This window comes from Ursus maritimus, unplaced genomic scaffold (genome assembly GCF_017311325.1).
Source record: "Ursus maritimus isolate PB19 unplaced genomic scaffold, ASM1731132v1 scaffold_8, whole genome shotgun sequence".
Taxonomy (NCBI): domain Eukaryota; kingdom Metazoa; phylum Chordata; class Mammalia; order Carnivora; family Ursidae; genus Ursus; species Ursus maritimus.
Window position 1 is genome coordinate 72,612,526 of NW_024426996.1, and position 14,046 is coordinate 72,626,571.

At 44.3% G+C, this 14,046-nt stretch overlaps 1 protein-coding gene across 1 annotated transcript; it reads right to left on the minus strand.

Moving 5' to 3' along the window:
* Positions 1–4,903: 4,903 nt before the first annotated feature.
* LOC121101416 (60S acidic ribosomal protein P1-like) lies at positions 4,904–9,671 on the minus strand. Its single transcript, XM_040624920.1, has 2 exons — positions 9,629–9,671; positions 4,904–5,684 (listed from the first exon to the last, which is right to left on the minus strand). Exons 1-2 carry the CDS (start codon positions 9,669–9,671, stop codon positions 5,302–5,304), a joined length of 426 nt encoding a protein of 141 aa, XP_040480854.1. The 3' UTR covers positions 4,904–5,301.
* Between the last annotated feature and the right edge of the window lie 4,375 nt (positions 9,672–14,046).

Here is a 14,046-nt window from a genome sequence, read left to right on the forward strand (position 1 = left end):
TATATATTTATAGGCTCTCTCAGTAGGGGAGAGGAGGTCACAATGAATCACAACATACTAGTCTTTGAAAATTAATATGAACTTAAACAGATAATAGGATTTCATCAAAAGAAAAAGGAATATGGTAGGGGATGCCTGGGTGGCTTAATCAGTTGAGCAACCAACTCTTGGTTTCAGCTCCTGTCATGATCTTGGTGTCGTGAGATCAAGCCCTGCATGGGGCTCCTCGTTCTGTGTGGAGTCTCCTTGAGATTCTCTCTCCCTCTCCCTCTGCCCCTTCCCCTGCTCATGCACGTGTTCTCTCTCTAAAATAAATAAATAAAATCTTGAGAGAAAGATAAAAAGGGAAAGAAAGAAAAGAAAGAAAGAAAGAAAGAAAGAAAGAAAGAAAGAAAGAAAGAAAGAAAGAAAGGAAGGAGTATGGTAACCAGGGATCATGCTTTCTCTTGGGTTCAGATGCACTTTGCGGCTTCTTAGAACACTGGGTTAAGTTTGGTCTTCCTGGGAGGAAGTGCGGTGGAATGCCTACCTGCACAGGCTTTTGGGTGGCAATCTGTGGCATTGATCAAGTCACCTGATGTTTGTCAGCCTCAGTTTCCTCATCCGTAGAATGGTGGTATTTGATGATACCTTCAAACCAGCTTCTCGGATAAATTGAACATTTATCCACATTTTAAGTGTTGGCAAGGGAAAAGACTTCACGAACACTAGTTCAAATGTTTTCTTTGGGGAGAAAAGCAAACGTGATTTAACGAACGCTACTCGACTGGAGGTTTAAAAGATGAATGTGTGGTTTACAGATTATTAGGATAGCATCAGGCTTAAAAGAGCATTGCACCTTTGAATATCTGGTTAAAAGTTATTGGGTGCGTCTAAAGAACACGAGTTAGCAGAATGGAGTCAATCTAACTACCGAGAAGGACTCTAAATCGCATTAAACTCCATCAGAAAAAAACACCAGTGCTTTATCAGGAAGGCTAGATCCTTCCCAAAGGGGCTAAAAATCACAACAGCCAAAAAAGTTCTGCCCTGGATCAGATTTGGAGCGATTTCCTTTCGTGGTAACCATCACACTGGCCTGGTGTGAGGATTGAATGAAGTGCTAACAGCAGTCAACATCCACTGATTGTGTACCCTGTCCCAGACCAGGGGTGAGCACTTGCATGCATTACAAAATCATGTCAATCACCAGCTTAAAATTCTCCAGGGGGTTTTCCTTGCACTTAAGACAAAACACATCTCCCACCCTTGATGTCAAAGCCCTACATGGTCTGATTCAATCTGCTACCCCTTTACCTCTTGCCCAACATCCTCCAGCTCCAATGACCTTATTTCTGCTCCTCAAACACAATGTAGCTGATTACCGCCCCAGGACCTTCACACTAGCTGTTCTCCCTGCCAGAGCTGCTTCTCTTCATTTTCTCGTGGCTGGCTTCCCTAGGACGTTCAGATCCGACAAAGACCATCCCTAACCTGCAAGCTGCTATCCCCTCCCACTCTACTGCATGGCTCTACTTATTCTTCGGCAGGGCACTTATCTCTGTCTGATATGTTATTCATGCATTTATTTGTTGACCAGCTAATTCCACTGGAATGGAAGCACTGTTATGACAAGGGTTTGTCTGGCTTACCTGCTTTCTCTCTGACATCTAGAACATTTCCTGACAGGGTGCCTGGGTGGTTTAGTCAGTTAAGCGTCTGCCTTCGGCTCAGGTCATGATCTCAGGGTCCTGGGTTCAAGTCCCACATCAGGCTCCCTGCTCAGCAGGGAGTCTGCTTCTCCCTCTCACTCCCTCTTTGTGCTTTCTCTCTCTCTCTCTCTCTTTCTCTCTAATAAATAAACAAAATCTTTAAAAAAAGATTTAAAAAATCTTCAAATCTTTAAAATATCTTTAAAAAAAAAAAAAAGAACATTTCCTGACATGTAGGAGGAATCCAACACATACTTGTGGAATGAATGAATGAATGATCTCAATCACATCATCCCCCAAACCCTATGGTTGCTCTATTATTCTTTGTATTTAACAATTAGGAAAATGGCACAGAGAGAGGTGGAGCCATTTTCCCATGGTCATACGGCTAGAAAAGAGCAAAGCTGAAATGCAAACCCAGCTGTTGCTCCAAAGACCCCGGGCTCTACACCTTCATAGTCATGCGTGTAAAAATAAGCTTCTTCACTCATAGAATCTGTTTTATACATTACACCTTTTGTCTAGGAAATTGGAATAAATCTGCCTTTGCTTTAGATTTAAATTCGTTCCTCTGCATTCATTAGTCAAAGGGCTATCTACTATTTTATGTAAATCAAAATTAAGAAATATGCTCACTTCAGGAGTGAATATGCTATATTTGCATGACTATATTTTTCCTTTGTCTGACCTTGAAAATTAAGCTTACTCACTTACTTACTCATGCCTTCCACACCCCCTGCCCATCCAGTGTCCATCATCACTTTTTAAACCGGGCTCAAGGCCGTCTTCCTACTGAGTGCTTCACCGATGAACTCAGCCCACCCCAGCACCCTTCCATATATGTGCACATTCTTTTCCCTCCCCCCATTTTGCCCTCATTTTTATGTGATCCAACTGCACTTATTTTACTTCAAATATATATTATAATTTAAGTTGAAGCTTAAAAAATATGTCTTGTTTGTACCTGCCAAGCATGTTTTGTCTTTACAATGAGCACTTTGGCTCCGTGAGAATGGGGCCCATGCCCACTGGGATTCCTGTATTAGGCAAATCTACATGGGACCAACGAGACAGTAGAGAACATTTGTTCAGTTGCCTATTACAGAAGATGCGAATATACAAATAAAAATGACTTTTTTCTCTCTGCCTTCCTTGTTGAAATGTTTGAATTTGAGGAACGACACAAATACTCTCTTTATTGCAAAACTCACTGTTTAACCACCACGGTAACTTGTTCAGCATATTTACCACATCAAAGTGTATATTTCTGATAACCTAAAATAGTAGAAATTCAAGTTTACAGTCAATCAAAAAGAATCCTGACAGCTACTCTGGATTTTTTTTTTCTTTCAATTTTTGAGAAATGTGGTCAAGGAGGCATAGAGGGAGAGGGAGAGAGAGAATCTTAAGCAGACTGCATGCCCAACACAGAGCCCGAAGAAGGGCTCGATCTCACGACCCTGAAATTAAGACCTGAGATGCAATCAAGAGTCAGACGACATTCAACTGACTGAACCAGTGAGGCGCCCCAGCTACTCAGGCTTTTACTATCATTTTTTTAAATGGTTATGTGAGGGGTGCCTGGGTTAAGCTCGGTTGGTTAAGCATCTGCCTTCTGCTCAGGTCATGATTCCAGGGTCCTGGGATCGAGCCCCATGTCAGGCTCCCTCTCCTTCTGCCTGCAGCTCCCCCTGCTTGTGCTCTCTCTCTCTGTCAAATAAATAAATAAATCTTTAAAAAATAAATTAAATAAATAAATAGTTACCTGACTCTCACCCGTTAATTATGATCTCGCTCTTTGTCACAGAAAGAGTGTGCAAAACATTTGAACAAGCTTCTGACTTAAATCCAGAGAAACACAACTGTTGGTTTAGTATTCATCAGCAAAAATAATTACTCATGAATATTTTATTCAGTTTTCTTTAAAGAAGCGAGCATTTGTCTTATCTTTTTCCAACTAACTTTGACATCTCTTGAGGCGTATTGTTCAGCTCCATGGAAATCAAGTCCAATCTTTGCAGCAAGAAAGTTCTTGCATTTTAAGAGTTGTCCCCACTCAACCCATGGCCTCCCTGAATAACAGAGGTGCTAATATGAAAAGAACAACTCATCTGCTTGAAGAATATCACATTTGTATCTGTGCTGTGATACACGCCAGCATCAATTAGCAGGAGTGTGAGGCCAAGGGGGTTTATGGAGGGGTAAACACCCACAAATGTTGGTGTTCATGAGGTTCCTGTGCACCTGCCACCACTTTTCGCCACCGCTTCCCATCTTAGTTCCCTCCCATAACCATAGCAAGACACATTCCCTACTAAACACCAGGAATTTCATCAGTTAGGGTGTCTTGCAATTTGTTTCACTTAATCAAATGATGACTAGGACAAGTAGCTGGGCTGCAGGAATATGTGGGATGCAGGCAGAGCCTTTCCTGTCCATCTCTCATCTGTGCTTCACTCTGTGGGTCGGCAGATTTTTTTTTTTTTTTTTTTATCCCACAGACTGGCTCTGTCCACGTGGAACAGGATCTGGTGGTTGACTACTCCAGACATGTGTTTACCATGTGGCCACCAGAGAGGGACTGCAATTACCTTCAAATGTCCCAAGGACAGTTCTAATTGGTACAGCTCAGATCAACGGCTTAACCCTGGATGGTTAGCTGTTGTCAATAAACCTCTATATTTTCCTCATTGTCTACAAAGAACATGAGTCACCAGTGTAATCGGTGCCATTTGAATTTAAAGCCAATAAAATTGGCCAATAAAATTGGACGTGACCTGAGATAGGCCAGCTGGCCACCCAGATGGCTCCCCATGGCAATGGCTCAATTGGTTTACCAGAATGTGGGCCCAGCCTTCAGTCTCACAAGGCCAGAAGGTGAGTATCAGGACACAAAGAATGGATCTGAATCCAGGTAGTTTCACAATTAACCAAGCTCTTACAGCTTTGTGCATAAAAATCATTCTGGGGGCTGGAATTACAATACAAACTTAAAATCACTCATGGGAGAGGTATTTCCACCCAGTGCAGAGATTCCTGTATGTGTTGAACAGCACCTTTCCTTCCTATAGCAAACTCCTTTTTTTTTTTTAAGATTTTATTTATTTATTTGACACAAGAGAGAAGAGAGAGAGAGCGTGCACAAGCAGGGGGAGCAGCAGGCAGAGGGAAAGGGAGAAGCAGAGAGCCCAACATGGGACTCAATCCCAGGACTCTGGAATCATGGCTTGAACCGAAGGCAGACGCCCAACCGACTGAACCACCCAGGCGCCCCCTACAGAAAAATCCAAATGTGAAGCCCAACCCAGATGTTACCTAAAGATCAGAGTCGTAAGAGGAACAACTAAGATCATCTAATTGAACTTAATGGCTAGCACCTAAGGGCTGAAGGGGTTCAGAACAAGTGTCTCCAAAATTTGCCACTTTGGCCTGAGGATTATTCCAAACTAAAGGTAATCAAGACCCAGCAGATTCAGGAAAAGCTCTTTATCTCCGCCTAAGCTGCCTAAGTTTACATGGGAAAGGGAGCCTGTAACAGGAGGAGAACTACCACCAGAAGACACCTTTTTTTTAAGAGTTCAGCTTTTTATTGACATGTTACAAAAGAGGCTTAGTCAAAAAGACCAAAGCCTGTGTCATCATCGGGCTCCTTCGATGCTTCTTTCCTTACTTCCTCTTTCTTCTCCTCAGCTGGGACCGTGGTGGAGGGGGCAGGTCCACCAGTCCCCACGCTGCCGCTGAGGCTCCCGGTGTTGACATTGGCCAGGACCATTGCATACACGCCTGCCCAGAAAGCTTCAATGTTTACACCAGCTGCCTTACTGAGGGCATTGATCTTATCCTCTGTGACTGTCACCTCATCGTCCAGCAGATTAGGGGTTGAGAAGATGCAGGTGAGCTCCAGGGGGAGGCCAGGCTGCAGGCAACTGTTGAATGCGTGCAGCCAGACACCGTGCTGGTCGCTGATGAAGGAGGACCTCACTCCAACGTGGCCTCACCTTCCTCTGAAGGACTGAGCACCTCTGCGGCAGCTGAAGAAAGGGCTAGAACATCCCTTCTTCCCTAAGAAACTTACCTGCAGAGCAGGGCAAGCTTTATTCTCCAAATATCTCTCACCTTCCCATGAATAGCCTTCCTTCCCTTCATATCCCCAGACCACTACCCCTTTCCTTAGCTAGGATGTTCTATAAATATCTTTTACCTGGCTGCCCTTCGGGTCTTATATGTTCATTGGGCCACTGTATGTACGGAACTACATTTGTTTTTCTCCTTTAAATCTGTCTCATGTCCGTTTAGTTGTTTAACCAGCCAAATCACCTAGTGGGGAAGAAGGGAATATTCTTCTGTTCCTACACAGCAAACATGTCCTCTCCATAGAGACAGTGCCAATTCTAGACACTTTGGATCCCTCCCTTTCATAGATGTCTGTCAGTCATCTCCTCTCTGAAAATATTCTACTCCGGGGCCAAATATTCTCATTACTTAAGTATGCAATTTCTTGCTTATAATCACGATATTCTCCTCCTCAGAATTTCTACCTAGAATTTCTACCTAGATTCCACCTAGACCTGGATTGGATTTAGGGTATTCAGATAATATCACATAATTTCTAAGGATCTTCCTTTCATTTCTACTTTTCCTAATTTCCTTCCTGGAGGTGTGACATTTAGTTTTCAGGACACCATCTACCATCTAGAATATTCAAGAAACATATATGCACACTAAAGCTATTTTTAAAATAAAGACAATTAGGCACCTGGGCAGCTCAGTTGGTTAAGCATCTGCCTTCAGCTCAGGTCATGACCCCAGGATCCTGGGACTGAGTCCTGCATTGGAGTCCCCGAATTCCTCAGCAGGAAATCTGCTTCTCCCTCTGTCCCTCCCCCCTGCTTGTGCGCACACGCGCTCTCTCTCTCTCTTTTTAAAGATTTTATTTATTTATTTGACAGAGAGAGAAACAGCCAGTGAGAGAGGGAACACAAGCAGGGGGAGTGGGAGAGGAAGAAGCAGGCTCCCAGTGGAAGAGCCGGATGTGAGGCTTGATCCCAGAACTCCGGGATCACGCCCTGAGCCGAAGGCAGCCGCTTAACGACTGAGCCACCCAGGCGCGCCCCCCCCTTGCAAAAATAAATAAATAAAATCATTTAAAAATAAGTAAATAAAATAAAGACAATCGTCAGGAAGACTAACTCTTATAAATGCAAGCTCCTTTCCACCTTTAGAACATGTGGAATATCTTTTATTCAAGCCATCTGCTGTAATGTCACCCCAATTGTCAAAATAGCCAGCCATTCAGTAACATAAATAGACACTGGGTCCTTAACTTCATAATAAATCTTACTTTTGTTAATCTGATTGCTATCATTAGCACAGTTTAAATCTTAAAAGCAAAGAAATATGAAAAAAGTGATGTTACCTACATTAAAGGAGTATCTTCTTATGGAAAAAAAAAGTGTTCACAGTAAAAAGCATGAAACAAAAATATGACAAAAAGGCACTCATTTAAGAGGAAGATAAATGGCCATCAGGGTTCCCCAAACACAGATGAAAAAATTCATATTTTAGAATTCTATCTTGGTGTACCCATCACCTCCCTTCCCCAAGGCCAAGAACAATTTCTTCACAAACTAGCAGCAAATCTGCATATGTCTTGATGGACAGTTTAATGTTAACTGATGGGCAACATCACAGAATATTTCCAACAGGGATGAAATAAATATCCCATAATAAGTGAACATCTATTATACACATAGTATGTATGCAGTACCATACTAAAGACCTGATTTTCTACCTTGATTATATTCTCATTTATGGCAGACTCCGACCGTTTTCCTTTATAGCCTGATCTTTCCTCAACATGCAGAGCTTCCCCTTTCTCTCTCCATCCAAACTCCACCCACTCTTTTTTTAAGACTTTATTCATTTATTTATTTATTTTAGCAGGGGAGGGGCAGAGGGAGGAGAGAACCTAAGGTGCTGGGCTTGATCTCAGGGTCCTGAGATCATGACCTGAGCCAAAATTAAGAGTCAGACACCTATGGGCACCTGGGTGGCTCAGTCGGTTAAGCATCTGCCTTTGGCTCAGGTCATGATCCCAGGGTCCTGGCGTGGAGCCCCAAGTCAGGTTCCCTGCTCAGTGGGGGAGCCTGCTTCTCCCCCTGCTTGTGCACTCTCTCTCTAATGAATAAATAAAATTTAAAAAAAAATTGTGGGGCCCCTCAACTGAGCCATAGAGGAGCCCCACAAACTCTACCCATTCTCAGTGATTCACTTCATCTGGGCTGCAGATTACAAACCACTGTCATTTATATGACTTGGCTACCCTGTGAACTAAGCATTATCTCCTCTGTTCAGAGAAGTAACTTGTTACCTAGAGAACGGCAGTTCTCAATACAGGATTCCAGCCAGAAGCCTCACAACCACACCTTTGCTGCCTCCTTCCGGCCCAGGGGTTGGCGAACTTTTTCTACAAAGGGCCATACGGTAACTCGTCTCCTTTGCCAGCCACAGTCTCCATCTCAACTCCAGCCTTGAAGCCAAATCAGCCAGACAACGGAAACAAAGCAAACCCAATGGGCGTGGCTACATTCCAATGAATATTTATAAAGACAGGTAAACTGGATGAGGCCTGTGGGGTGTGGTTTGTCTAGTCCGACGTTTCTTAGACTGTGATCCATCAGTGTTTGTTGAAAACACAGTCTCAGGCCCTGTGCCAGACCTACTAAATTAGACTCTGGGCACAGGGCACTGTGTGCTGACCAGTCCTCCAGAAGATTTATGACACATGCTAAAGTTTGAGAACCACTGCTCATCTTCCTGATTATCCACACAGGGCTCTCCTGTTAAATAAAGTATGAATAACTAAGGTGACAGATATGTCCCACTTCACCAGAAAGTGTCCCTTATCAGCCTTCCACCCCTAATACCCCCTCCTGATTTCTCTCCCCCTCTGGAATTCCTGCTCCAATATCCCAGGGCTTATGTAGCCCAATCCTGGTTCTCTGCAGCCATTCCTACTGTACTGCTGTCCCAGCCCCATCATCCATTTTCCTACCAGCTAGGTCTCAGCTGCCTTGAATTCTGCAGCTCTTTCAGGTAACACATGCTCACACAGCCCCCATTTCCAAAGCACCCCCACTCTTGAGCACTCCCAGACTGGCAAGGAATGAGGTGGCTTCCAGTGTCTGCCAAATGTTGCCCTGGAACCACCCCTCCCCCCCTCTACCTTACCATCCCCCTGCGCCGCCTCACCTCCAAGTCCTGAGCCCAGAGCAAGTGGCAAATCTTTTAAGTCCCTTCAAGAGAAAAAGCAATACCCCTTCTCACATTCACATTTGATAACGCTCTGCCCAACCGCTATCTCCACCTGTACGGGTGATTTTATACTGCAACAGAACTAGAGGGATAGCTGGGAGCATAGAGTTTGCTGCGGAAAGGCAAGTAATACTTGTCCTCTCCCACACAACCTTACAAAAACTGTTACAAGAACTTAGTGGGCACTTGAATCCCACCTAAAAATGTGTTCTATTGTCATTGAAAACATGAACTTTCAAGGTTTCAACTGGGCTCTGCGTTGATGGAGGCTCATTTAGGAAATGATATTGGTCAGTCTTTTGATTACACAAGGCAAGGCCTAGGGCCTGGTTTGGAGTGCAGAAGCCATGGGGAGGTGAGGAAAGGGAACTGATGCTGCCCAATAAGCCGATGGGCTTCCTTGGGGGTTAGGAGGCAGTCATAAACCAGTGGCCGACCTTCACTGGATTATCCCTCAGAGACAGGGTTTACAGGATGCGGTAGGGGTGAGGGGTTAGGCAGACTGGTCTATAGAAGTGGGGAGATCACAGGGCCCAGACACTTGGCAGGAGCGTCCAAGGATACAAACGGCTACCAATAAGTCGCTGCCCATAATAACTTCTATATTTAGCAACATACTGTACCATTCCCCTCATTCCGGAAGTATTCATAAAGTTTGTTAACCATCGCCTCAGCATCATACCTAGCAAACAAAACGAGACCTCAATCACATTCATTGACAAAAGCATTTGATCCTTGTTGGAATGTTCGGAATTCAGACAGACAGTGGGGTAGGGGAACAACGGCATTTTTGTTTGTTTGTTTGTTTGTTTGTTTGTTTGTTTGTTTTGAAGACCACACACCCTCACTATTGTCAAAAATTATATTACTGTTTCTAGAGAACCAGTCACAGGAGAGATCAAAGCAAAGAGGTCATTGGTAAGAAAGGATGATGCTTAAAATAGATTTTCTTTTCTTTTTTTTTAAGATTTAAATATATGCCATTTCCCCTCCAGGTATTCACAATACTCCTCTCTAGGACCTGTCTTCAAGAGTAAAGAAAAGTACCTTTGAACAGCCAAAGCAGTACAGATCAGTGACCCTCATTCTTTTAAGGCTGTAAAATTGTTCAAGTTACACTGTACTAGTATGTGTATACCCAGTATAACTTGAACCCATGGATACAAATAGTTATATCTTTTAGATTCATTGTGTGTTATTGAGTAAGAGTTAACACACATTTTACAAAATCAATTGTGAATCATATATTTAGATTATAATCAGTTCTCACCTTATTACATTTTAGATAATATTTAGGATTGTCTATATGTTATTCACAAACAACTTATTATTTATGTATTTATTTGTTTTATTACTTATTTATTTGGGAGAGAGAGAGCACTTGTGAGGAGGGGGGGAGGGAGAAGCCAGAAGCCACTGAACTAATTTATCTTTTAGCAGCAAATGCCTTATTGTTTCATTATATTTTTAAAGTTAGATCACTATGCGTAATTAAATTTATGGAGTTTTGCTGAATTCTTATGGATGATTCTTGGTTACTCCCCAAAAGCTGAATAAATTTGATGTACGCACTCATATATACCAAATGCCATGCCTTTTATTATACTATACACTTAGTAAATAACATATATTTAGCAACATATTGTATTGCATTGTTGATAATTAAGGGAAACATCATATTTGCATCTTATTTTCACTACTAATTTTGAAAATGTATAAAACAATTATGTCTTACACTATTTTAACCTTCATTGCTTCTAGTAATCTTTTAAGATTCATTCCATGACTAATTTTCTCTCTGAGGTCTTCATTATAATCCTCAAAACTCATGACACTTTATTCGAATTGAAACAATGAAGCCAAACTGTTTCTCACAGAAAGTAAATCGGATTTGGCTAGTTTGATGATGAAAACAGGCTCTGTTAATTAGGGTATATGGCAAACATTTTCCATGCTTGACAAAGTTTCAACTTGAATGAGCTGTATCATCAGCTGCAAAGTTTTGACAAAAAAAAAACTGAACTATCGGATAACAAAACAAAATTTAAAAAGGTATTTTATCTGAAACCATTTATGAAAATGAACAATGTCTAGATTTTCCCCAAACTTTTGAATATATCAGATTAAACAAGGTACATCTCATTGAAAAAAAATATCTCATTTATAGTCATTCGATACTTTAATAAAGTCTATTTGGTATATTTCCCAAAAACTGAAAAAGTGGAACAATAAGGACTAGTTAAACAAATCCTTTGGCAAGTCAGGTGGTTTTCAATTCTTCACTTTCAACGAAATTGAAGGAGGGCTGAATTGAGCAGTGAACTCACAGGTCATCAAAACTAATTTTTTGAGATTAAGAATTGAGTGACATTGCTACAATAAAACTCCATCCCCAGGTATAGTACTTGTTTATATGAACACATATGTATTCAAGGCATACAGCTGTAAAAACTAGAAAGAAGAATAAAAGAAAAAAAATAGAAGTGATGCTCAGCCTTCCAGCAATAAGACATATTCACCCACAGACACATGAATTTGTAAAAGCAACAATATCCACTTCACCAAGAAATGCATTTTCCAATAAACTTTACATTCTACTAAATAATTAGGAAAAATACTTATTTTATTTTGACCGTGTACGAACAGTAATTTTAAAAATAACTCAGTTCGGAATCAGGCGATTTGCTTGCTGTCTGTGTAACCTTGGGCATTTTACTCAACGTCGCAGTTTCCTGATTTGCAAATTGAGGACAGTACTAAGATTTAGCTCAGTGTTGCTCTAAAGATTGAACGAATTAATGCATACAAGAAGCGCTTAGCGCCATACCTGGCACATAGTGCGAGCTTTATATTATAAACATTACCTGTTACTATCAAAGAAATCGATAGCAAATCCTCAAAACTAAACGCTTGTGGGTTTGTCTTCACCGGCAGCAAGATGCAGGAGGGATGGACCACAAGCACACTCGGAGAGTAAGAGGGGGATGATGCCCACGAAAAATAGGATGTTGAGAGGGGAAGAGAGCCAGGGGGCTCCTGGAGCTACCTGCTTGGAAAAGAACGGGGCCGGATCATAGGCCGAGAGCGAAGACGGTTAGGAGAGTTTAGATAAGCAGTTCCACCTACGGTTCGCTTATGTCTATGGATCTCGACCGCTCCGTGGAACAGGAGCAAGAGCGTCAGGCCTAAACACCACCGTGGATGGCACCCGGCCAGCTCCGCGCGGGCACCCAGTCGGCCCCCCGGCCCGGGGAGTCACGTGGCTCGCACGCCCCACCACCCCGGACTCCAGACCGCGGCCTTTGGCCCAGACCCCGCGTCTCGCTCAGCTTTGTCGCCGCCGCTGCCGCCGCAGCCCGGCCTCGCGAGGGCGCCCGCGGGCGGCCGGAACTGGCCCCTCGCGGCCCCCGTCGCCGCGCTTTCCTTGCTATTGTCACCGCCTTTTCCTCTCTTCCCCTGGTTCCCTTTCACTTCCGGGGTTGCTCTGGATCCGCTGGTTCCGTAACAACATCCCGTTGGCTTCCCTCAGGCGGCGGGACCGGTGCAGCCGCCGCCTCCCAGGAGCGCCCGCCCGCCCGGGCCCGCGCCTTCCCCGGCCCAGGCCTCCATGGCCACCAACCCGCAGCCGCAGCCGCCTCCTCCGGCGCCGCCTCCTCCCCCGCCGCAGCCGCAGCCGCCGCCCTGCCGGGCCCCGGAACTGGCCCAGGCGCATTCGCGGCAGCGCCTGGGACGCCGAGACCGCAGCTCGTGGCCATGATCGTGAACCACCTCAAGAGCCGAGTCTTCGACCAGTTCCGCAGGGACTGCCTGGCCGACGTGGACACCAAGGTTCGGGGCGCGTGGGGGCTGCAGGGTGTGCGGGGGACGGGGAGGACCCCGAGGGCCGTCTTCTCGGGCACTCTCCCGCATTCGTCCATCGGCAGGCTGCGCTTTGACTTCCCCAGCTGGGGCTCCTCCTGAGCGCGCCTCTCCCCAGGTTCGCTGTGCCGCCGCTTCCTCTTTGAGCGGCTGCTGGGCACCAGACGCTGTGCAAGGCTTGGTGCGTTCATTCATTCGCCGATCCTTTCGTTCGTTTAACCGTCTAATGTTAATCGCCTACTACGTGCAGGCACTGCTTACGCGCGTGGAATATAGTGGTGAGCAACACTAAGTCATTGTTCTCAGGGAGACTAGTCTGAAACACTAACGCTTACAGGGCTTTCATCTCGGATAATTTTTTTTCACGTCTCACTTTGTATCCAAGTTATTTTTGCGTCCTGTCTTGAAGATTTCTGGGCGGTAAGAGTCATGTCTTTGTCCTTTGGAAAAAATTTTAAGTGATAATGTATCAACTTATTTGCAATGTGCCTTGCTGGACACTGGGGGGCGGGGGGCAAAGATAAGGAGGCAGACCTGGACAGCGAAAAGGTGGCTTAGGGAGATCGGGACTCTTGTTTCCACCAATGACTGCCTGATTAAGGTAGGTTAGGTCAAGTCATTTCTCTGAAGTGACAAGGGTGAAAGGTTGGAGGAGAGGTGACGGCAGGTATTGAAGGGGAAAAAGGACAGGAAAGAAGAGTGAATTCTGGAGAATAACGGGAAGAGGGGGAAAGGTCAGCAAAGTGCTTCCTTGTATGCAAAGAGTTAGGGGCTGGAAGGGGAAAGATTTTGTACCAAATGTCAGAGTGAAAGGGGTGATAGCAGGAATGGATACACTTAGCTAGTTCTGCAAAGAATGAGCAGAGACCACCAGGAAAGAGCAATCAGTGAGACAGTTGGAAAACAGAGTCTGGAATTATGGAAAATCTTGAAGGAAATAATTGGAAAATTGGGGGGTTGGGCTCCATCTGGTTGGGTCCATCAGATTGGAGTTTTGATGGAGTGAGGGTTTTCCCAGCACATTCAGCTTTTTTGAGGAACCTCATTTCTTGAGAAAGGGGTGTTTGCCGCTTCCACAGATTCTTCCTTGTGACTCAGAGTTCACCAGGATTTGATGAGAACTGCGCACAATTCGGCTGTCTCCTCTGGGAAGACCCTCTGGACAATCTGGGGACATCTTCTC